We start from the raw sequence: 25590 nt of genomic DNA on the forward strand, positions 1-25590 counted from the left end.
CTCATTCCTTTCTTAAGGCGAATGAAAAATGACATCCAGAGACCAAGATGGCAGCATAGGCAAACGCCTGTATTCGCCGCCTCCCACAACCACATCAAATGACAGCTAAAATACAGAACAACCATCATCCAGACCTGCCGGAGAGCGGGCTGAATGCAAGTCCTGCATGTAGAGAAGTAAAGAAGAAAGCACACTGAGACTGGTAGGAGGTGTGGAGGTGCAGAACGGGCTGGACCAGCACCCATGTGGGCCGCTTTATTAATCAGGAGGGAGATCGTCTCTGCAGAGGCTGCCCGGAGGAGCAAGGGGTCCCAGCCCCACACCAGACCCCCAGCCCAGGCTCCCAGACCTGGGAAAAGAAGTCCCGTAACTACAAGCTGTAAAAACCAGTGCAGAGTGAGGCTCAGTGACACAGAGGCTGCTGGAGACCCAGCTGCTCCTCTTTAAAGGCCAGCACCATGAACTGAACTTATAAGGTCCTGCTTCCTCTGAGCTCCAGCACCAGGGTGAGGCTCTGGGGGACACAGACACATACAAGGAGGAACTGGATTGTCTGGCCTGAGACCCCGCTTCATCCAATTTACAACCCCACCCAAGCTGTGTGCAGCGGCTTTTGCATAAGTGTGTACATTTATTACATCAACAATACAAGTACACATGTATTTAAAAACAGGTCTGGAAACTATCCTAATAGAGTGGGGATATGTAAAGAGAAGATGATTTAACCTGAATGATCACGGAAGGCTTCCCAGAGGAGGTGATGTTTGAATGGGAATATGAAGGACCTAAACAGAGAAAACCAGGGATGCTCTGGGACACAATGACCAGGTCTATGAGGGAAGAAGGGACTGGGCAGGTAACGGTTAGGCCTAGGTATCTGCATATGCAAAGGCCCTGTGGTAGGGGAAAAGCAAGTCATACCCTGGGAACTGCATATGCCTATGCCACTGGAACACAGAGAGGAAAGAAATCAGGGTGAAGCTAAAGAGTAAGGGGCAGGGAATGCAGGCCCCAAAGGCCCACAAAGAATGTGGGCTTATATGTCAAGTGCAATGTCACAAACTAGGAGCGCTTTAACCTTTGTAGGTCACATTTAACTCCTCCCTTCCTTCCTCTCTCCTTTCCTTCAACAAGCCCTGATTGAGCAGCTACAGGTCTACCACGTGGGAGAAGCTATTTGGATGCTGAGGCTACAACAGTGCAGAAAACCGAGTCTCCGTCCTCATGAAGCTCACATCTCAGAGGAGGAGGCAGGTAGGGAGATCTGTGAAGTGGCATAAGCAATATCTACATCCCGGGGTCTCTGTGGGGATCGCAGGAGACCACTTCATTTTACAGTTAATAAAATATAAACTAAACTGTTATGTTTTAAAAAAATAGACCTTGCCGAAACCGGTTTGGCTCAGTGGATAGAGCGTCGGCCTGCGGACTCAAGGGTCCCAGGTTCGATTCCGGTCAAGGGCATGTACCTTGGTTGCGGGCACATCCCCAGTGGGGGGTGTGCAAGAGGCAGCTGATCGATGTTTCTCTCTCATCGATGTTTCTAACTCTCTATCCCTCTCTCTTCCTCTCTGTAAGAAATCAATAAAATATTTTTTTTAAAAAAAATAGACCTTGCCCTGGCCTGGTGGCTCAGTTGGTTGGATCATTGTCCCGTACTGGAAGCTTGTTGGTTTGAATCCAGTCAGGACACACACCTAGGCTCTGGGTTTGATCCCTAAATGGGGTGTATGGAAGGCAATCAATCAATGGTTCTTTCTCTCTCTCTCACTCCCTCCCTCCATCTTTCTCTAAAATAAATAAATAAATAAATAAATAAACAACACAAAAAACATATCCTCAGGTGAGGGTTTTTTTTTAAAAGACCTTTATGAGTTTTTTCTTATCTATTAACTTAGATGTGGTGATGAGGCACCTGTGTGGATTCTGAAGCTGGAACATTGGAGTATAGTAGATGAGATAAGGATGAAATAAGTAAATCCTGACCAAGAAAATACAGCAACTAGAGCAAGTACTCAAAACAAGCCGGTAATAAGTGCCTGGCACCGGGCCTCACACAGATTTTATTTTTAATCATCTCAAGAACCTGAAAGGTAGGCTTCATTATACCTCCATGTGAAAATAAAGCAAAAAGAAATCAGCCGTTCTAAGAGGTTCAGTTTTATTCACCTAAACTAAAACTTGCTCTAACAGCAACTTTTGAAATCCCCATGGTAAAGTCAAATGAAAAAGGCAAATTTAAGTTGTGAACCCTGGCAGACTGTTGATTACTTCCCCACATCAGTGAGCAGTCCCTCCTCTTTCTTAATAGAATCCTGACCTGATTCAGTTATCCATCCTTCCAAAAGCCCAGAGAGATGTCTTAACTAGTTTGAATCAATCACTCCATGGCATTTCCTGGGCAACTCTTGGTCTACCGTTATGCACCTCTCCTAAGCTGGCTCAATTCGCTGAAGGAAGGAATTCAGAATCCATTTGAGGAGGGGACCTATCTTCTTCTCCTCTCTCCCTCCTTTCTTCTACTCTCTCCCACTGAGTATGAACCTGCGAGCCTGAAACCCTAAATGATGGCCATTTTGAAATGAGGAGCAAAACCTTAGGACAAGCTGACGTAGAGAACAGAAACATGATGCAACAGAAAGAAATGAGAGGCTATGGGTTGCCCTACCTCTGAACGTCTTGCTCGGTGAGGGACTAGTTTTCCTTACTATTGAAGCCAAAAGCATATGATGAATCCACTAACTATACCACCTGTTTTCCAGCCTTAAGTTTATGCCTTATTGATAAATTAAAGAAAACTAGAGCTTTTCCCGTAGGCATCCACAGCATGAACTATCACCCTGGAACTTCAGAAATTAAAGCGAAAGGTCCTCATTTTCAAGTACATGATTTAGAGAAAGCGCACAATCCAGCAACGTGTCAGTTTCTAATCACATACTAGTGATATGCTCTGAGAATTGATGGTGTAAGCACTTTACTGACATCACACACTCAGTCTTCACAGCAACCAATAAGTTATGTGGTATATGACCTTCACTTACCTGGAAGGCAGCCAGGCCAGGACAGTGTTTCCCACCCAGCACGCTGCGCAAACTAGACTTTTAACCCCGTCCTGTCCGCCCCCAAAATCACGGCGCTCTTAACCACAGTATGCTGACTCACGTGTCCTTTCTTTACAAATTCTAAAACAAATTAACATCATACGCCCCCATAATCAACATGACGGAACAGAGTAATTGCCAGGCGTGTTTACCTTTGGAACATTGCGTTGCCTTACCAATCTGCACGCATAAACATAGTAGTTTTTGCATATATGAACTGTTTAAAAATCAGACACAATGTTACTGAAGGCTTTCTTTGTTTTCAAAATGAAGCTTTCTCTTTCCATGATAGAAATTTAAGTTGGAGGAAAAGAGTGGAATGTCCTTCTTAAATCTACTTAACACGCATGTAAGGAGCCTATACTATGGACTTAGTGGCAGGGTAGGTGCAGGAAGCACACACATGACAGGGACTTAGGAGCCGCCACCAGCAGCTGGAAGTCTAGAAGGAGAGAGAGGGGGACAAACTCACTCTGCTACCAGACAGCTGTCACCTGAAACGAACGGAGGCATAAGAAAGCTGCCAAGCAGCATTGAAGGGGGAGCAGGCTAGGATTCAACTCCACCAACCCCACCTCCCCCTCAAAAAAGCCTCAGAGAAGACACACACATTTGAGTTCCTTAGATTCAGTCTTAAAAGAAGTAAGCTCCCCGAGTCAAGAGGCAGTCCTAACAAGGGGCCAGGACCTAAGGTGACAGTGTGACAAATAAAATAGGACCTCTGCTATGACATTCTCTTGAGAGACAAGGCATACTGTTAGCAAAAAGTGGGGTGAGGGGGATTCTTCCAGGGCGTCCAGAAGGAAGAAGCATTCCAGGGAAGAGGTATGATCTGTGTGAGGCTGGAATGAGACCTTCAAATGGAGAGCACTGTTCGTCTGAGGCATTAAGTAAATGGGGTCACATTTTCTTCAGTGAAATCAAGTCGGCCTTCATAGTGGAGGAGGCACACTCTGGGTCTTGGGTGGTGAACAGAAGTTTCCCTGGTGATGAAGAAACTATCAGAAGCAAATGTCCAGAGGCTCCAGAGCAGCTAACTTACTTGCATCACTCCTCCAGTGTATGGCAAAATAAGAAAACGTCAAGAAATAAGAGCGATGACTTGGGACCACAGAGGGAATGTGAAGGCCAAGGCAGGAATTTAGACTACAGACTGCGGGTATTAGTAAACATTTAGAGAAAAATAATGCTTCTATGAACTTACAAGCCCTGTAATGGTGGGCTAGTTACTCAGTTAAGCACTTTAGGGCACAGTTATCTTATCTATAAAACTGAGGCAGTGAAAATTATGTACCAGAGTTCCTTTGAATGCAATGCATGGGGAAATGTCCTGTAAAATGTAAACTGCTGCACTCATGTGCACAGTGATTCTGGACCGGAGAGAGGACAGGATCCTGGCTGTCCTTTCGGCCACCTCTGGCAGTTGGGCAGATGGTGGTGTGGGAGGAGAAATCACGGAGCAGGGCAGCCTGGTTATGAAGGAGGCGAAAGACAGGACAGGAGAGGATGGATGGATGGACGTGGTCCCCGGGAGGATACGGGGGGCGGGGGGGATGTGTCAAGGTGACACTCAGCTCCAAGTTTGGGTAAGTGATGGGATGGGATGGGGTGGGACACAGAGCGTGACAAGCTCCCTGCAGGAACCTGTGTATGCACAGCTAACAATGCATAAAACATGGTGAGGATTTGAAATACATGATAAGGCTCGTGAATTTCTAGTCTTTTTTTTTTTACCTAATTAAAAGAAATGCTTGTCCCCAGTGCATTCACATGTGCTGAAGTGCACAGCGCTGTATTCAAATGCCAACCTGCCACTTGGGCAAATTCCATCATCTCTTTGGGGGCTCAATTTTTTCATCTGTCATTTGGTTCTCCTTCATAGTGTTGAAGAAATGAGTCCTGATTAACATGAATATAGCACTTGGAAGGGCTCCTGGGTCATGTAGCCATCTACGAGGGCTATACAACAACTTTAATACTTCATCCCCATTTCATCCTCATCCCCACCTCCTCCTCCAATCAGAAACCACTTCTCTGCATGGAGGGAAGGGGTCAAAGCAGGTGTTAATGCACCAAAGCTTCTACCTCGCTGTCTCCAGCCTGCCTCCAGCCATACACACGGAATGCCAGTGTGCTCCTCCCATTAAACAAACAACCTCTTTGATTTGGGGCAAGAAAAGTAACCTGGGCAGTACGGTCCCCTGAGGAGCTCCTACAGACTACAACCAAACCAGGAGCAGAGGCAGCGCACACTGCGTGGATGCAAACTTCAGTCTGTCTGCCCGATGGTCTGTGAGGCCAGGGTGGGCGGAGGGTTGATAACCTTGCTGCTGCTGGCCGATCCCCACCACCCAGGCATCACTGACTCACTCCCACTGTCCTGCCCTCCTCAATACTGTTCCCCATTTCCCAGCATCCCAGCTGAGCTGTGATGACTCACTGTCTCTGTGGGACTGGATTTGCTCAGCTAAGATAATGGCCTTTTAGGTGCAGGCGCTGTGAGCTCCTCTTTACCCTTGGTACAGGGAAGACAATTTAGGTGGAAAGGAATAAATTGCCGGATTTAATAGTGACCAAATGGGAAGCCTAATAAAAATGGCGAAGAACCGTGGAAGCACAGAAAATGATGTCAGCGGGGCCTTGGCAATCCACGGATGGACACAGCGTGATGACACAAAACCAGCTGCCTCGGTCACTTCCTGTGACTGCAGCAAGTTCAATTTTGTCGTAGTTTTGAGGCACTATTGTTTTATTTGCAAATGAAACAGAATCACACACGCAGACAAATGTATAAAAATGTTAAGAAGGAATCAATACATACTATAAAAGATATCATTTTTAAAAGAGTCTTCTCTGCAGGCTTTCACAAATAGAAGAGACAATATCACCCTAAGTAACTGGCACAAAAAAAGCCACTTATATATAAGTGCGCATCTTATATTGATAGAAGATATATTGATTTTGTAAACAAGCTAAGGTTTGCTGCTTCCTTTAAACTGAAACAAATGCAACGATATTAAAAAGTTCAAGCCTCAAATGCTTTTTGTAGCCCAGTTGTCATGAAGGATGACGATGGATCCTTTGTCCTGCTTGCACTTGTCCGTCAGCCTGTGAGTATTTGAGTGTCCGCTCTATGTGACCACTGCTCTGTGGTGAATAGAAAGACGAGGCCCAAGCCCTCAAGGAGTGAACCACCTAGTAAGGGGATTCTCTTAACGAACAATCATAATATCAAAATGAAACAATTTCTACAATATACCAGACTTAGTCAAGGTAGCATACTTTTAATTTCCTCAGCTACTTGTGTATGAATTAATCATGTTAAAAAGTCAGTAAACCACCAGGCTTGTATAGCTCAGTGGTTGAGCATTGACCTATGAACCCAGAGGACAAGGTTCAATTCCGGTCAAGGGCACATGCCTGGGTTGCAGGCTCAATCCCCAGGAGGGGGTGTGCAGGAGGCAGGTGATCAATGGTTCTCTCTTATCATTGATGTTTCTATCTCTCCCTCCCTCTCCCTTCAATAAATAAAAAACATACTAAAACCAAAGTAAGCCTATTTGCACATTGGAAGGTTCTATTGTCTGGTATTGCACAGCCACACAGGCAGGGAGGTGGCACCCTCTGAATGGCAGCAGCCCAAGTCAAGGGGAAATGAAGCAGCATCTAGTTTACAGCAAAGTCAGGTGGGATTTTGACTTTCCAGAAGCAGAACAGGGAAGACAGAAAACTACATGGAAAAGGTGAACTCAGAAATACTCAGGCCTGGCCTGCGTGCCTCAGTGGTTGAGCATCAACCTATGAACCAGAAAGTCACAGTTCGAGTGCAGGTCAGGGCACATGCCAGGTTGCAGGCTCGATCCCCAGTGTGGGGCGTGCAAGAGGCAGCTGATCAATGATTCCTTCTCATCATTGATGTTTCTATCTCTCTCTCCCACCCCCTCCCTCTCTGAAATTAATAAAAATATATTTTTAAAAAAAGAAAGAAAGAAATACGCATGAAGAAAAAGGGAAAAAATAAGTGACCTGCGATGTGTCTGTGCCTAGTTAGGCTCCCCATTCTGATACTAGAGGGTGGTGAGGAGGTGGGTGTAGGGATGGTACTCAGCCCCAAACCAGAAAGAAATAAACAAATGACTTTATCAGATGATGGTAGATGTTTGGTTCCTTTCTCTTAAGCAACTGAAGAGTTGTTTGATTTATGAAAAAATATTTAACATCAGTTGAACTCTGTGGCAGATGTATTACATCTTCCCTCCTCTCTATGAGTCTATGGCATTGATGCACTAGTGATCTCCATCTTACAGAAGGAGATACTGAGGCAGAGAGGAAAAGCAACATGCTCCAAGTCATACTAGGAAGGTTTGAAACTAGGATTCTAATTCTGACAATGTTGCTGCAAAGCTATATTCATTCACTCAATATTTCTTGTGTACCTACTACTATTCTCTGCCTTCAGGAAACTGGCATTTTAATTGGAGGGACAGACAACCAAATAAATAAGTAAAATATACAATATGATAGATGATGATGAGCCTAAAGAGAAAAAGAGGGTAGAGGGAGAATAAATGATGACGGGGGAAAATAATAACACAAAGAAAAAAGAAAATCCCATATTCTTGTCTGTATCCTCTGTAGGATAATCTACATGTACAATATTCCTTCCCCTTTTATACTCCAACTAGAGGTCTGGTGCACAAAATTCATGCACAGGAGGGGGGTTGTCCCTCCGCTTGGCCTGTACCCTCTCCAATCTGGGACCCCTCAGGGGATGTCTGACTGCTGGCAGTCAGACATCCCTCTCACAATCCAGGACCACTGGCTCCTAACCACTCACCTGCCTGCCTGCCTGATTGTCCCTAACCGCCTCTGCCTACCTGCATGATCACCACCTAACTGCCCTCCCCTCCCAGCCTGATCGCCCCCAGCTGCCCTCCCCTGCCAGCCTGATTGCCCCCAACTGCCCTCCCCTGCCGACCTGATCACCCCCAACTGCTCTCCCCTGCAGACCTGATCACCCCTAACTGCCTCTGCCTCAGCCCCCACCACCATGGCTTTGTCAAGAAGGAAGGCAAGATGACTGGAAGATGTCCGGTCTAACTGGTCTAATTAGCATATTACCCTTTTATTAGTATAGATATGGAACTGGATTAAGGATGTTTCTAACCTTACCCAACTAAAGAAAAACAAACAAACATATTTTTGTGGGGATGGGGGGAAGAAAAAGAAATAGAGAACAGGGAAGTAGAGAGGGTTGGGATTAGCAGCTTCCTTACGCAGAGGGCACCTAAACTATTACAAAATGGGTTGTTGTTATGCTTTTAATAAAATCCAAAAAATAAATGTTTGTAAATACTGGATATATTTGAAGTGAATTATTTCTATTAAACCCATTTACCATCAGGCTTCAAAGTAGTTTTGTTTTAGCCATAACCTGGTGTTTCCTTTGATATCTTTTCCCTTGATATTTAAATAAATAAGAATTGGCAGCTGAAGCAGCACACTGAGGGGGTTAAGAGAGGGACTGTATTTTTCAGTAATGATCAATGTAAGTATCCTGGTGAGAAGCACCTACATGTCAGATGCATGAAAAATAGTTGTCTTGGGAGATTTATCATATTATTAATTATTTTTTTCTTTTTATTCCTATACCTAATCCATCATATCATATCATATCATATCTGAGTGTGTGTGTGTGTGTGTGTGTGTGTGTGTGTGTGTATCATTTAGTCTTAGAGAGATAGATTTTGATTTTAAAAAAAACATAACACTGAATAAACGGAACTCTATGTTGATTTCAAAGTCCATCAACCATGTATAAATTGTACATAAAACACTTGTGGCTTAACGCCCTCTCTGGAATGAGAAAGATGCCTGCAAGCTTGCACCCCGCTGAGAGGATGCACACCTCCTCGTGTTGCTGAAGAATGCTGCACAACGCAGGTCTCAGGTGCTACAACTACACAGCAAGGCCGGGAGAGAGGGGGAAGTGACAAAATCTCCGCAGTCGTTAAAGTAGTAGTTGAGTGATGCTGTGTGTGTGTGTGTGTGTGTGTGTGTGTGTGTGTGGGTGTGTTCTAGAAAAATTTAGATCATTTTGTAAAAGTTTCCATACTCAGCACTAGCATTTGCTTAGATGTTTGTGTGAATACATGTAACAAATGATTTTACATAAAACACACACACACAAACATCTAAGCAAATACTGGTGCTAAGTTACTGAAATTCTTACAGAAGGATCTAAATTTCTTTTTCCCTAAAATTAACAAAAAATGCAAAGTTTACCTTCAAAGGCGGGCTAAAAAAAGAAAACCACAGATTTCTCAAGCTAATGGACTATAAAAAGTTACTTATCTGACCACATTGGTACACAAAAATAACATTAAACTTCGACCTACCATGTCCAAAATAGTTTTTGTGTTGTTGTTTGTTTGTTTGTTTTCAAATCACAATTACAATTAAGGAAAAGTTATCAGGCTGTTCTTGTCACCTGGGTTAATGAGCGAAGTGGGGAAGTACAGAAAGTGGAGGCTAATACAGTCAAATAGCTTTCTTTATGGCACAGAGCTGTGGAGACCAACGCACCAGTGTGCCCGGCGGTCACCACGGGGGTATGACTTCCATTAGTTCCTGACACATCTGACCACAGAGCACTTTCTCCTGTATCATCAGAAAGCACACTCTGGGACTCACTGCTTTAAAATACAATAAATGTAAGATGGCCAGAATTGGGGAAAAGAGCTATACTTTCATAAATCTAAACTTGAATCATCTTATAAAAATACAACTAAAGTAACTTGCAATAGATACCATACTGATAACATGGGTATAGCATTTATTTGGAAATAACTAAACCTCTACAACATATGCTTCTCTGTACTTTTACATTGTGTTAAACCAGGCCACTTATAACTTAAAAATAAAGCAATATTTGGATTCCATTGTTGTATTAAACCATTCTTCTCTCTTTACATCAGTGTATGGTTTTTTGAACAGGAAAGGGTTAAAGAACTACATTTGACAATTTTCATAACATTCTGTTATATTCATGCTTCTTGTTAGCCCCTCTGTCCTACTGAGTTCAAGTTCTTCAATTGATTTTGGTCTAGCATCCCATCTCAGGGCAGCAGAATAATAACCGATAACTCAGAGAAGAATAAGAACTAATGTTGATAATAGTCATCCTGCCCCTTGTGCAACGCTTTGCTGTAACAATGACAAGAATAAAGAACAAAAAACCTTTCCAGACCCCCTTCAGCGAAAACGCTTGCCCTGAAATATGATGATGTGATTTTTAATGTAGCTATTGTAGCTACAAGTGTTATTCACACAACGTCGCTTTTTCAAACGCTGTTTGCTGCAGTAATTTCACTGCGTCAACTAAATTCCAGAGGATTACATGGTGGGTGGGGAGAGGAAAAAGGTATTTCCTTTTATCAAATGTAACTATGCTGCTTTCTCATTCCATCACGTCCCTGTGTAATGAAAGAAGAATCCAGGGTGGTCACTTGGAGTACCTGATTAACAACTTTCCTTGAAACTATTCATTAGGTGTGGAATTCATTCCCCTTACAGAGGGGGAAAGAAAACCCGCACTGAGGCAGGGAAGGCGAGAGAGCTGGTCCTTTACAAACAGACTCCAGATTCCAGTTGTCTCCAGGGCATGCAGGTTCTATACATTCTATTTTCCTCAAAAGGTCAGGGAAATTAAATTGTCCCGGGCGCACAATGCATTTACTAGGGAGAATCACGGAAAATCGTGGTCGACCTTGCTCTCAAACCTGTTTCAATCAAAAGACCACCACACAAATATGAACCTAAAAACCTGCCTCAACCAACTCCCTTTCTTTGCCTTGTTTGGGTTTTGAGTCATATCTTTATGCTATCATTAGTGATGTTTGAGAGGCAGGTGATTATTGAAACTACTTCAATCTTACACCACTTACCTCATATGGAGGGATTATCAAGTATCAGGATAACCACTTAATAATGCATAACCATCAAATCTCCTTTAATCTTTTTTTTTAAACCTAAACCTTCAAACAATTCACATTTAAAAGCAGAGCCACGCAAAATATAAGCATATTTATTTTCTAAATGCTAATAGGAGAGAGAACAACCTCAAATTCATTCATCCACAATCTAATGATCTCTTTATTGGTTTATTACCATGAGTAATGCCACTATTATCATTCATTCAAGTCCTGTGAAGAGGGCCCTATACATTTTTGAAAAAGAGCTAAAACATGTTTTGATATGTTTGATTTCCTCTCCTTCTCTCAATTCTGTTCGAGCATCCCCTAGAGACCAGGAGGCCTTGTGCTAAATTGGGGTGGTGTGATGCTGAACACATCAGACGTGGTTCCTCTCTTATCTCAGCTACTATACGTTGGCAAAGAAACTGGTCCTTAAAAAGAGTTCAAGTACCTTTGCTCGGAATCTGCAGCTAGAGACCAGCAGAGCTAGGCACATAACTAGCACGCCTTCCTTCTGACTTCAGATCCACTGTTCCCTTCCCGCCACAATGTATTTCATTCCAAATCCAAACTATTGCTACTGTCTTTTTCGAGCATTCAGCCAGCAAGTATTTATTAACCAAACCTGCACTAGGCTAGATCTTTGTATGCAAAACAAAGACAAAGGTTAGAAAAGGGGGTCTTTGCAAAGTTAGCATGTGTTATGAGCACAGAATAATACTTAATAGCACAATATATGAGACAGGTCATAACAGAAGAAGGCATAATTATAAAAACAAAAAAATTAACAACAAAATACTTAGCACTTACTATATGTCAAGCATCATATTCACTAAGCCTTAATCATTGAGTGAATAATTTAATCCACACAACACTTCCACCAGGTAAATTCTACCATCATCTTAGTATTACACAAGGGGAAACTGAGGCATGGGGCTGGAAAATGAGTGACATGCTCGTGGTTACACATTCAGAGATTCAAGCCTTGGCAGAGTGAGACAAGTCAGTACTCACAATCACCGCATTATGATGGATGACTGTTTGGAGGAAATTGAAGCCTTTTGGAACAGTGTCTTTAGAGGTAAGGTTATATGAAGAGGGCAAGCTACTATAAATTGGAAGCAAGGAAGGGGTCCTGAAATGAGTTGAAATTTCCAAGCGGTATTAGAAAAATCGGCTTGCCTGGGACAAAGCATGCGTGCTGCCATAGCAATGATTAGATTAAAGACTGCCTGTAGAATTAGAGTCTAATGTCCTGAAAGTCAGGCAAAAAGAGTTTCATGCAGAAGGGAAGTTAATTTTAACTTCCTAATCTCTACAGTGTAGAATAGATATCCTATCTCTCAACCTCATTATATGTAATGATTTTAATAGAATAACTATCAAATATATTTGTTAAGTATATTATTTGTATTTAGAACAGCCATTCCTATTTTTTAAGAAACAAACCAGAAGATTTTATCTAAAATAAATCCTGGAATCTCTCTCTTTAACTTCTATAGATTCCAAATTATCAGTGTATAAAATGTCAACACTGACTTTCTTAGTATAAGTAGACATCACTGGCTTTCTTAGTGTAAAAGCAAAGCATTTATCTTATGTTAAATGAAATTTCCTATAATTTCCCTCAATGTTTATTTTCTAAGCATTTTTAATGTTCACAAAGTATTTATGTTTCTCTAGCTCTTAGTATCTCCACCTTCCAAACACACACACACACACACACACACACACACACACACACACACATACATACACACGGTAGGTTTGGAATATTGGTTGCCATAATGAACAATATTATTTAGAATATACTGGGTATCTAGTAGGTGAAATAATCAGGTTTTTTTTTTCCTCTCTTATTCTATTTCTAGTTCATACTTTTAAACTTCCAAGCATTTTGTATCTTGCAACTACCTCAAAATCAAAGTGTAGATCCTATGTAACACAGATAAAGTTTAAAGCAATGTTCCCACATGGGGGCTTTTGTTATTAGAACGTGAGTAGAGAAGCAGCTTTGGGAAGAAAATGATGAATGTGGGTCAAAACAAAAATGAGGGAAGTTTTAGAATAAAGCTGAAACTTGATAGAAGTTAGGAGAGCATATAACACTGTACGACGTGCCTATGTAATGCTCAGCAGTATTTTCTAAATGAGAGTCTAATTCTTGGTTCAAAGCAGGGCTTTCTATTAAGAGATTGTAATAACATTCAATCCTCCCTGCACTCTTTTACCATGAATAACACAGAAAGAGAGGTTTTATCCCGAGGCATCTGAATTTAAACTTTTAAAAAAAGCATACCCTTTTTTAGTTTCAATATGAATAAAAATAGCGTACTTAGAAAAACTACACTGTAATGGCATGCTCATTTCTGGAAAAATTAAGGAAGATTTTACTTTAACAGCATGTCTCCAGTAAATACTGTATTTTTTAAAGTTTCATATATTCAGTAGGAAGTGGCATATCCATATGAAACAGGAGGAATAACAGATATAAATTCTAATACTTTTAGAGAAATAAAGTGTCACCAATTGTTCAGAGTGGGCGGCTGCCTTTGAGAGCTCATATTCTATTTTCCAAATGTTAACAATTGGCCTCAAGACCTTTTCTTTTTAGGTCATTGTTTTAATAAAGATCAAGAATAAATTAAGATATTTAATAACATCTAATCTTTTAGTAATTGATGAAGTGAATTTGAATTCTTATATTAATGGCATCATTCTCCCTATTGTCTATATATAAACCTCTTTCATCATATGATAGTAACTGGCTCTAACTAAATCATCATGAAAATATAGTAATGTACCCTTTTCCCCCCCACAATATTTCCTTGCCTATGATTACCTACTTTAAGCCTGATTCTTTAAACACTATAACTATAACGGTAGTTAAAAAATGTAAAATATTTATAATTAGTATATAAATGTACTAAGCTTAAGGTAAACTGTCAATTTCAAATGTTTTACAGTAGAAAGTTTAGAATGTCAATCAAATAATATTTAAATATTAAATGTTTACATAAAAATAAAGTGTTCAATTAAGACTTATTTTTACTATGTTAGTTAAAAACTTTAAAAGTACGTAAACCAAATTTTAAATGTAACTTAAATTAATATTTTAGAAAAAAAAGGGTCAAGGTTAAACTGTTTGTCTTCCTTAAGAAGTTCATAATGTCTTTTGTATCTCTACTTAGAAAAAAAAAATCTCAATGAAACTTGGATATTAAAACCTCCCAGGAAACCAACAATAAAAGCCACTAAGAATTTCACAAGTTTCCCCCCCTCAGGTGTTAATTAAATGATCATTTAACACCGAAATGTAAACACAACATTTTCATCTCCTGACAGCACAGCCTATTAAAATCCGGGGTAATAAAAGTCTTGGTGTTAATGCTCTGAACCAAGTTCCCACAACACTCTAAGATGCCTTGTCGTGTCTAAGGTTAAGCATGTAGACACAAAACAAAGCTTGCGCCTACTCGACTTCCAGTCCAATTTTCCCATCGCCCAGTGACCTAGGTAACACTTGGAGCAATAAAGAATAAATTTAATTTCTCCAGCATTTTGTGAGGATTAGGAACAATTGTCGGCTTGCAATGACTTTTTATCCTCGGATTCTTTTTCCGCCCGAGCATTCCTCCCCGGTCCTAAAAGAGAATCCTGATGGTTTAAGACACAGAACAAACAGAACTTTAAATTAGGCTTTTTTCAATCAATTGGAACTGTTGGAGGGGAAGCAATCGACCTTTCTCTGCGGTTCTCAGCTATTCACATGCTTCACGCTTTCATCTCTCACTAGGAGAAGGAACCTATCATGACGGGGCAAAGCTATCTTTTTCCCATTCTGTTTCCAGACTTATTTATGTCTCTTTTCTTTCCTTTTTTTAAAATACTGAATCCAGTTGCCATACTTAGCTGTAAACACTCACTTAGGGGAGGCATAGATATTCTCTTAATAACATTTCACACAGCCATGTCGGACTCTAGACCCCGGGGGTTGCTATCCACAGGACTTTTTACTTTTCTTTGCTTCCTTCTGTAGAATTTAGGATTGTTTTTGTGCTTTTTTAAAAACTGCTGCCTAAAGTTTCTTATATCACAATTTATCAGATATCCCCTATAAAAAAATTCAGTGATTGCCATTAACTTGGTTATGGGCAAAGGTAAGGAAGAGGACAAACACCACCTTTATCTGACTGCGAAGCTCATGTACTTATTAAAAGAATTAGGTTAAAAAACAAAACAAAACGAAACTAACTTCTGGCTCAAACCTATTTCATAATCTCATGTTGTTTCATTCCAAAGCATTAAAAGGTCTGCAATTTGCACTGCATTTAGACATAAAGTTTAATCTAAAAAATGAACTTTTAAGTCACGTGACGTTTATTAAAGATCACAGAATGTTCCACAGATCAAATCCTATTTTCATGCTACAAGCTACATTGATAAATTATCTTACGTAATTTCAAAAATTGAAATTTTAATTAGTGATAAAAATGTTCTTGAGCAACATGTGTAAATCTTCTTAACTTTGAGAATAGTTTAGTCAGATATCCTAATTCGTATTTTTCCTGCATTGTGTTATTCAGGAAAACAGATCATTAAAGCAACAACCTAAATACGTGACTAACATAAGAAGTTTCTGAGTCACAGTCTCTGTTGCCTTCCCCGTTTCATTTTATATAGGAATTTCAAAACTATATGAATCATCAGCTGTGAGAGGGTAAGAGATCTTATTAAGAACAGTCTGGCCTTCATATACCTCATGTGGCCAAATAAGGAGAAATAAAATGGTACAAATGCACATTTTATGTTAATTTATAGTAGTAAAAAAATTGTCTATGCTTATGCATATGTTATTACGCTGAGAATAAATGCAAGAAAGGGGTGATTTGCTGACTGTGGGCAAGTTGCAAGGACATCTGTGTGACTATTACTTTTACTTTAGCTTGCAATGAGAGGATGCTAATAATACAAATGCAATTCCTATCATACTTGAAAGTTGACAATGTTCTTTTGAATACAGAATCTAAATTATCACTTGGAATATCCTCAGGAGGTAAATAGGATCCTTCACATTTTACAGATAAGGGAACTTGACACCACAGGAGTCAACTTATTTCCCAAGACAGCAGAGCCACTAATAGCTGAGGAGGCCTGAATCACCAGCACTTTACACCACCGCGCTCGCTCACACTATCAAGTAACTGATCTCAGTGCTTAAAACATCATGTAAATAGAACTAAAATGCTGTGGACACCTCTTCCTAAAATTAATATTTATGTAAAGTCAGTCACCGAACTATATTCTTGAGATGACAATGGCAATTTTATGACTTACAGTCACATTTTAAAATACTCCCTGATGATGTGACTCCATTGGCATCTTTTTTGATGTGAAAACCACATACTTCAATCCATGTTTCAGGAACCACAGTCACTCCCGGAGATGAACTCTCTACGCTTCCATGTACGTATCACAGGTCACATGTTAGCCGTGGCTGAGGCCCCCAGACACCACATATTACGTGGGGCTGAACATGATGCTACTTTTCCTCCCCAGCATGCATCACTGTGTTCTCCAGATTGAAGTTAGTATGCCACGGGTATTTGTTGGTGGAGATAGAAACAATTTTGCGTTTGGGAAAGCAGCCCTTTAGATAAGTACAGGGGAGTAGGAGAGACCCTTGCACTTGACTTTCCCGGGCCTTGAACGATGCTGTGGATTTCATGCCCATAGACGACTCTGTGGTGGGCAGGAGCAGAAAGCTGCAAAGTTGTGACTTTCTCCAGCACCACGTCTTCTAATGGAGACTGCTTTGAAGTAAAAACTATCAACATGAGGCCTGGCCAAAATCTCAAATACAATCTTAATCTCCATGGGACGCATAACTTCTAAATCCTAGGATTACATGTTGTCTAAAAACAAAATCAAAAGTAAGTCCTATTCAATGGCCGGCCCCCTCCCCACTTTTTTTTTTTTTCATAGCAAGTGGGAATGGCCACTGTGATGTGTGTGCAGATACCCCCATATCAAGTCTTTGTCCACCTTCTTATAAACAAATCTTTGGTTATGTAATCTCCTTAAATTAAACCCTCCTCATATATCTCTATTTTTTTTTAAGTGGCAAGAACAGAGTCCCTTGGGCCCAAATACTGATTAATAAGTTACTTAATAATAAGGGCCTTGGTTTTTTATTCACTGACAGTTAACCCTTTGTAAGTTTTATCTCTCTTACTGGCTCTTTGTTTTTAAAGTTAAAGAGTCCATCTGTTCCCCTTAGCTAACAATGCAGGTAGCAGCTCCTTGCACGGGAGGGTGGCACAGGCACGTCACCTCTGAGGGTCACCCAGGCACGCCACCTCTGAGGAACTTTTCTCCTCCATCCATGAGCTCTTGGGCAGCCCCTGCAATAGCAAGTGGCTGCAGCTACCACAGCAGCTCACTAGATGAGTAATGATGTCGATCTGGCCGGACAACGGTAACCGTAGCAACTGCAACCTGCAATTCCTGCATAATCGCTGTGGGATTTATGGTGGCTGGGGCCACGCAGGCCAAGAGCACAATGCCGCAGGAAGCTGTGGCACCTGACACCTCCGGGCACCCACGCTTTCATCAGAGCTGGCAGAAATTAATTCGAGGGGAATTTGTACTTGGTCGCCGCGGTAGCATTCTGCTTTTATCCTTAGATATATAAGACTCTTATGAGACTACGCTGACATCAGAGAAGTGGAAGGCTCCTTTTATATAAGTATAGTATTATATTAAATTAGGGTATCTGTTTTGCTTAGGTGAAAAATAGGTCATTTTGATTTGGCTGTGTCTACCAAAACCCTCCTACGGTTTTGGAAACTTAAGGCGACTAAACATTTAATTAGCCAAGTTATCCTTTAAATTGAATTTGGTTCTCCATTATTCATAATGCCTTCCCAGTGTTACTATTTGCTCATGCAAGTTACAAACCCTGAGCCCACAGAGATTGAATTCAATACATCAAACACTGAGAGCCTTCTAAAGGCCAAGCCTTATACTAGACCTTGGGGATATAAAACAAAATGTTTTCATAACACATGTATACCAGCATTTATATGCATTGCATGGAAAAAGAAAACTAAGTTAATAATTGACAAGTATACTAGTGGTTATAGCTGGGTGGTGAAATAAGGAATCATTTCTACTTCCTCTTTTCTATTTTTCTGAATTGTCTAAGCCTTTTTAACACGAACATGTGTTACTCTTATCAATATTAAAAAGCAAAAACTAAGGCTCTTTCTATGGGACTAAGCAAAAGGGAAATAAAGACTGCTTAACTGCGTATTTGTTATGCTTTGCAAATTCATTTCTAACGTCATAAAACAAAAGGTTATGTTTCCCTTTTAAAAAAGTCCCAATTATTATTACCAAAAACAACTTTGAGAATCTGAGGTCCTATATGATAGCAAATAAATGGAACTGACCAATCAAAGTAAGCAGCCAAAATATATCTGTCTCAGGTAACTAGTCACTGGGGCATAAAAGAAGTCCTTAGATTTAAAATTACTATCTATAATGTTAGATAATTTCGTGGCTCTGAAGCTCCCTTGTGAAGCAGCCACTTGTGTACCAGCGATAAAACACACACACACACAACTTTAATTCAAAGAAGTAAAGAAAATGAATCATGGGATCTATGTATTTATTTTTGTTAATTTTGTTTTGTTTTGGTAGATACAAGTGAAAAATGAGTTTTTGCTACATGCGTTGGATCCTTAAGCTTATGTTCGAAGCCTGGGTAAATATAATAACACTGAAAGAAATAAACTGAAAACCACAAAGCAAATATTTATAACCAAATACTCCACCGCAGGGCTGCCAGTGAAATCCCTCTCTAATAAACCCAGCTTAGTAGTTGTAAACTCAAGTTGAAAAGTGTGACTCACTCCCTGGTAAGTCACCTTTAAGGTGACATTTCTCAGGAAGATTGGTATATGCTACTCATATGTATAATTAATTGCTACTCACACATTTCAATCGATCGTAATTGACCATTTCAAAAGCCACTGAAATCTGTCCGTTAACCAGCTCCAGATTGCTCTAAAAATAATTTTCTCCACTCCTTACATTGATAACAAAAACACAACTTCAGTTTTGGAGGAGGAACCAAGGAGACGATGGAGTATCTACATACCTGAAGAAAACTATGTACTGTCTCTTTTAACCTCCAACCCAAGGCCCTCTACTTCCCCTCCACTTACACTTTCCATCTGTCAACAAGTGCTTGTAATTTTATTACACTGTCCTGTAGTTTATGCAGAGTTGGTATTATTTTACAGAGTTCTGTTAATGGACTGGATAAATGGTAATGCTATTTAAACTAGTCTCTTGCTCCAACAAACACAGCTGCAACTGTACTACTATTTCTGAGCAAACATCTTGACCTGAACATGTAGTGCTCTTTCAACCCGTCCAAAGAGAAATTGGAGCAGACAGCAAAGGAAAAGCATATTTGGCCGCTAGCAGCAACCAACCGTGTCGAATCATAATTCATACACAGTGCGCCCTCTCTTCCCTTCAGATTGCACTGAGAGTCCAAAGGCGAGTTTGTGTGCTCTTCACCTGGCATCTCATGTTCAACCAAGAGTCAAATGGTGATTATTCGTTACAAAAGTGCAACGAATACGTACACACTCAGGGGTGGGGAGAAGTAGGCTTACAGTTGTATGAGAAACAGGGTTTATCCTTGCATTCTTATTTATTAATTAATTATTGCATTATTTATTATTATTTGCCTATTTTTGCCCATCTTTGTCATTTCCAGTACATCAGACTAGCTTTACTCTAAGCAAACAATGATAAAAATCAAACATCAGTGTATGAACAATATAGTAAGCCTGTAAACATTTCCATTGCTTATTTATCCTGTAAAATTGTACTAAATAAGGGTTAAAGATACAGTAGGTTTGGAAAAAGGGAGGTGTTAATTAGCATTCTGCAACAATTCATAACGAGAAAATAAATTCTAAGTGTGTTTCTTTTGTGAATTCTAGTTGTGTATGCCTTTATTACATTACATAACAGGGAAACTATGGATTGATTAATATGCACATGCAATAACCAGTCAAATACTTGCCCTGTCCCCAAATATTTTCCCTGTTATTTGTCAAAAATCCTACACCCTTTGCTTTCTGGCTGTGAAGGGAAGCTTCATTTTTAAATGAGCATTTTCAAGGAGCTTTGTATGCAGATGTGTGCCCATTTTCCCACGTGTTAGAACATTTGTTTAGGGTGAGCTAGGAGGCACCTGTATCACCTGAAGGAAAGGAGAACTTCCGCCCTTCCTCTTGGAAATTACACTAACCAGGCAGTCTGCTACCCAAGCTTTTGTTCCTTTATTTATTAACAATTCTTCATGGTGGCTGTTTCATTTAACCAGTGGTCCCCATCATAAACAACTGGCCTCATGTAGCTTGTGAGTGATCCTCTCAAGAGAAAGATCACTGGCTGCTAACAACCCACTAAATGGAATCCAAGTGAGATAACAGCACCTCAGCTCAAAAGAAGATTCCTGATGTGAAGATGCTGAAAAACATGACACCTCCGAGTTTCTAAGTGTATGCAGGGTCTGTGTCAGGTGTCAACCCCCAAGGGATTGTAAACATTGAGCCATCCAGGGCTAACTTCAGGAATATCAAAGCAGTCAAGTCCCACTTGCAACCAGTCCCACCTAAAAAACAGAACTTCACTTTCCCTCACTCCCCAGGGGAGAACTTGGAGCTATACAGGAACATCACAGCTCTGACTCATTGCCTGGCTAACCATTTCCCATTTTTAAAACGCTTTTAAATAACTGAAAATTCTTGCCTTATAGTTTTACGGGTTCTCTTTCTTTAATTCGCTTCTTTAAGGTTTGAAGTCTCCGTCATTCATAGAGCAGCTTAAGTTACAAAATTATAACAAACCATAAAAGAAAATCCTCTATGATATTGTACTATGGGATAGTGTAAATTTAAAAACAAAACAAAACAACAACAACAAGAAAAGAAAAAAAGTGATAACCGAATATGGTCTGCTGGTAGAGGACTCTGAACTGGCTTATACCACCTGGAATGAAGACTCTTAAAAAAAATTAACCCAAGTACTTCTAAAAAAATCAAACTTTTTTGTTTCTCAGAGATAGTGTTAAGTTTCTTCACTTCTTTAGCTTCATAACTTAAACCTTAAATGACAGTCATTCTGTTTAAATTCTATTTTCACAGCTTCTTAGGAAATGGACACTTTCCTAAACAATGTGAATTGTTTCTAGAAGCACACTATTAGCAAACTGGTAGTTTAACAGTGCTCACTGTATACTAGCCTTGAACCCAATGCTTCCAAGTCCCCTCAACCATGCAACATCAAAGCAGAAAGAATACTCTTAAACCCATTTCTATGATCCTTCTTAGAAAGTAAGCACAAGCATTTTAAGACTAGAGGCCCAGTGCATGAAATTCATGCACAGGTGCAGTCCCTAGGCCTGGCCTGCGATCGAAGCATGGCACATTTGGTCTCCAGAGGGCAGTCAGTGACTCATATTGGTCTGGCATGGAAGAGCAGGTCCCAGCTGACCTCTGGGCCCTGGGTAGCACCTGGGCCCTGGGGTCCCCATGCGCCCCCTTCTGTCTGAGTCACGGCGCCCAAGTCCCCCTGCAGAGATGCAGTGAGCATGGCCAGATGCTGGGAGCCTCTGGGCTGCTCAGGAGCATAACACAGAAGCCAGGAGGGCAGCATGCTCTCTCCTGGCCAACGCCCACCATATTCCACGCCGCCCCCTGGTGGTCAGCACACGTCATAGCGAGCGGTCGAACTCCTGGTCTCCCAGTCGAACTATGGTTGAACGACCGCCCGAGGGGACAATTTGCATATTAGGCTTTTATTATTTAGTATAAGGATCAATTTATATACATACATATAATCTTTAAGCTTACATCCTATTTCCTGGGTAAAACTAGTCCAGAGAGAATTATTGTTTAAAAAGGCAGTCTCTGGGTTTCTTTCTTTGATTTTTATTTTATTTTTAATTTACTTAAAGAGAGCCAATTAACCAGCAGGGAACACAAAACCAAGAACTACTGCTAGGTGATGGGCTCTCCTTGCAGGTACAGTATCAGGAAAGGCAGACTCTAGAGGAAGATAAGGTGTGTTGTCAGCTGGCCACACCTTAGCGGCTGGGGAGGTTCTCTCTATAGTGAGCTGAGGTAGCAGGAGGTCCCCACAGAGATCCTGGCTCCCATGGGGGCAGGGCTGTGGAAGGACAGTCTTCCCTCTTCTGGAATTGACAACAATCCTGAATTTGTAGGCTGCGGAGCCTTGGCCATGGCCACAGAATCAAGTTCAGAAGAGAGCAATCTGCTCACTTTCCCTACACCCACAACCAAAGGAGACTTCCCACCACCCAGGTGGGGGCCATCCTGAGCAGTGTACTCTATACAGCCCAACAGTTTTTCCACAACATCCGTGAACATCAGTAATCGTGGCGATGTATTTTCCCAACACCGTAGCTTATTGCCCATCTGCACGAAATCACTCCCATGGCTGAAAATCTAATTGTAAAAGCTTTCAAAAGTGTGTTTTCACTATTCCATATTAGGTCAGCGAACAAGCATTTCAGGGAGGAAAAACTGATCCTGCCTAAAACGCACATTACACCCCTTCCCAAGTACTTCAATGACGTACTTGATATGAAACCCTTAGTCATTCAGATTGTGAAGTTTGGAATTCTGGCCTTAAAAGGATCATATAGGAAGAAATGTTCAGTCCTTTTTAAATATCTTATCATAACATTTCCAGACTAATAGCTAGAGAAACAATGTTTAAAAAGCTAACATTCAGAACCCCACCTTGATAAGGAAATGAGGCCAACTTCCCCCGAAGAGGAAGTGTGGTGGCATTTTTCCCTTCAGAACTGAATCAAGTGTCCAAAGAGAAGTTAGGCAAATCTCCTCCCCAGCATCACATGAGCAAACCAGAACGATGCAATCACAATAACACATCCATAAACAAGTCAACGCTAAGCAAACAAAACCACTGGAATCACTGGGAAACCAACCTTAAATTTCCATTGAAAACGAAGGCAAGCTCTTAATCCATGAACCTGGTGATGAACACATTACAAGAAAGCACATGGAAACAAATCCGAAGGACATTTCATAAAACACAAGGTACTACCCAAAGCAACGGCAACCACTTCCGTCTACTTACAGCCTGTAGAGCTTCGAAGTCCCAAGAAACAGCAGCTCAGGAAACAGCTGAAGGTGATTTCTGTTTAAACGCCTTGTGAGGAAGAAAAAGAAAAAAAGCGTATGTTACACAGAAAATACCCAACAAGGAGACTCTGATTTGGGAGTGTCATGCCTCATCCTGTTTTGCAGGAGAGAAAGACATGACATTCAAGAGAATCCAAGCATTGCAAATCAAAAGTTGGTTACACCTATTGTTATATGAGTCTTTAAGGCAATTTTCCATTATGCTGACTCAGATCATGATTACTGGGGCTACACTACATCCCGTGCAGTATCAGTCAACCGGAATATACACAATGAGAAAGGATTTGGCTCAGACTCTGGTGGCTAGGTAAGGAGAGCGTTCAACCTTCAGCAGAAATGTCACAGTAAGTGGCACCCTAAAATAATTTATATTCTGTCCCAAAAGGCCTATGTTAGCAGCCAAAGCACTGTGGGGAGATGAAACTTTCAATTTCGTGAGCTTTTCATTTAGTTCAGGGGTGGGGAACCTTTTTTCTGCCAAGGGCCATTGGATATTTATGACACCATTCGCAGGCCATACAAACTTATCAAGTTAAAAATTAGCCTGCTGTATTGGGTCAAATATTTAATGAACTCACCCCTAAAGCCTTGACAGAGCCAAAACCAAAGGACATTGCAGGGTCCTCTATGGCTGGTGGGCCAGATGGTCCTCACCCCTGACTTAGTTGCAGGAAGAAATGTGAGCGGAAGTGTCAGTGTGATAGGCAAAGTCAGAGGAAAACCAAAAAGTGCAAACCTGGACTTGACCCTTGACTGAATTTGATACTGATGTATTACTAATTGGTGTCCCAAATGCTTAAATTGTGTTTTTTTAAATGGTTAGCTAATATTTTAATGATTTAAATGTTTTAGAAAAGAATTAGATTGCAACTCTAATTTAAGTCTCAATGCTATGTAACCAAGTTTTTTTTTTTTTTTTAAATCATACACTCTCGCTAAAGAGTGGGCCAATTCTGACCTAGATGGGTGAATACCCCAACCTCATTCATGTCAGGTGTACAATTTAACATTTCAATAAAAATGAATTTGTATCACTTTGCTTTTCCCAAATTTGAATAAAATGATGAAAAGCTGGCGCAAAGTTCACACTTAAATGACATACAGGCTGCTATATACCACTAGAAATGGGTAAGAAGTTCCAAAAACTAATGTCACAGTGAAGAAATTGGAGGTATTTCGTAAGTCTTAAAGATAAATGTTCAGGGGACGACAGCAAAGGAAGGCATATCAATAGATGGTGACATACTTAAATGGTCACCCGTGGTGTAAGCAGAATTACACGTTTGGTCTCCAGAGGGCAGACATGGCCAAAGGATTATAACTCTTAAGAAAGTAGATCATGGGAAAGACCATCCTAGGAATCCCAGATATTAAGAAATGGGATGATCTGCCTTTAAGACGCCCAACTTCATGTCCCACATTCATTCAGAGGCTTCCCGATTTCTTTTTTTCCCCTGCGAAGGGTGCAGTGACATGAACTCCTGCACGAGGTGAGAAGGTGGGCCGGGTGGAGTTTGGAACTTCCTCCAGCTCTCCACTGCCATGAGGCTGCGATGGCAACCACAGCTTTCGTTAGTGACTCATATTGTGGAGAAGTTGGTCATCTCCGGAAACACTCTCAGCACTTAATAAAATACATACTCATAAAAAACATGCCAAGATCAACAGGGGGAAATAGTGAGATTAGTGCTGAAAGGATACATTTATTCCCCACTTCCACTGGTTGTTATGAATAAAGCACATAACAAGGTTAATGCTAAAGTGCAACAAAAGCTTCTATTTATTTTTATTTGCTGCGCCTGATTCTGAGGAAGGAATGCTCTCAGAGTCTACTACTACAAGATTGTCATAAAATATTATTTACTTATGACTTTTTTTAAAATATATTTTATTGATTTTTTTTTTTTTTTTACAGAGAGGAAGGGAGAGCGATAGAGAGTTAGAAACATCGATGAGAGAGAAACATCGATCAGCTGCCTCCTGCACACTCCCTACTGGGGATGTGCCTGCAACCAAGGTACATGCCCTTGATTGGAATCGAACCTGGGACCCTTGAGTCCGCAGGCCGACACTATATCCACTGAGCCAAACCAGTTAGGGCATGACTTGTTATTTTTTTAAAGTGAGTTACAAATATTCACAAGAGTAGTAATGAGGATTTTTCTAGGGAGGCAACCAGTCTTGGAAAGATGCCCATTGTTCAAGAGCCGGCCCTGATTTCTAAAGGACAGAGAT

At 40.8% G+C, this 25590-nt stretch overlaps 1 protein-coding gene across 2 annotated transcripts in view; it reads right to left on the reverse strand.

The window, feature by feature from the left end:
• SLIT2 (slit guidance ligand 2) overlaps window positions 1-25590 on the reverse strand; it is a 343459-nt gene that overhangs the window by 301103 nt on the left and 16766 nt on the right. For both annotated transcript variants that reach the window (XM_079795128.1, XM_079795127.1), the window contains exon 4: window positions 23291-23362. In XM_079795128.1, the coding sequence (XP_079651254.1) occupies window positions 23291-23362 (72 nt within the window). The remainder of the gene's footprint in view (window positions 1-23290; window positions 23363-25590) is intronic.

This window comes from Cnephaeus nilssonii (assembly GCF_951640355.1).
Source record: "Cnephaeus nilssonii genome assembly, chromosome: 1".
NCBI lineage: Eukaryota > Metazoa > Chordata > Mammalia > Chiroptera > Vespertilionidae > Cnephaeus > Cnephaeus nilssonii.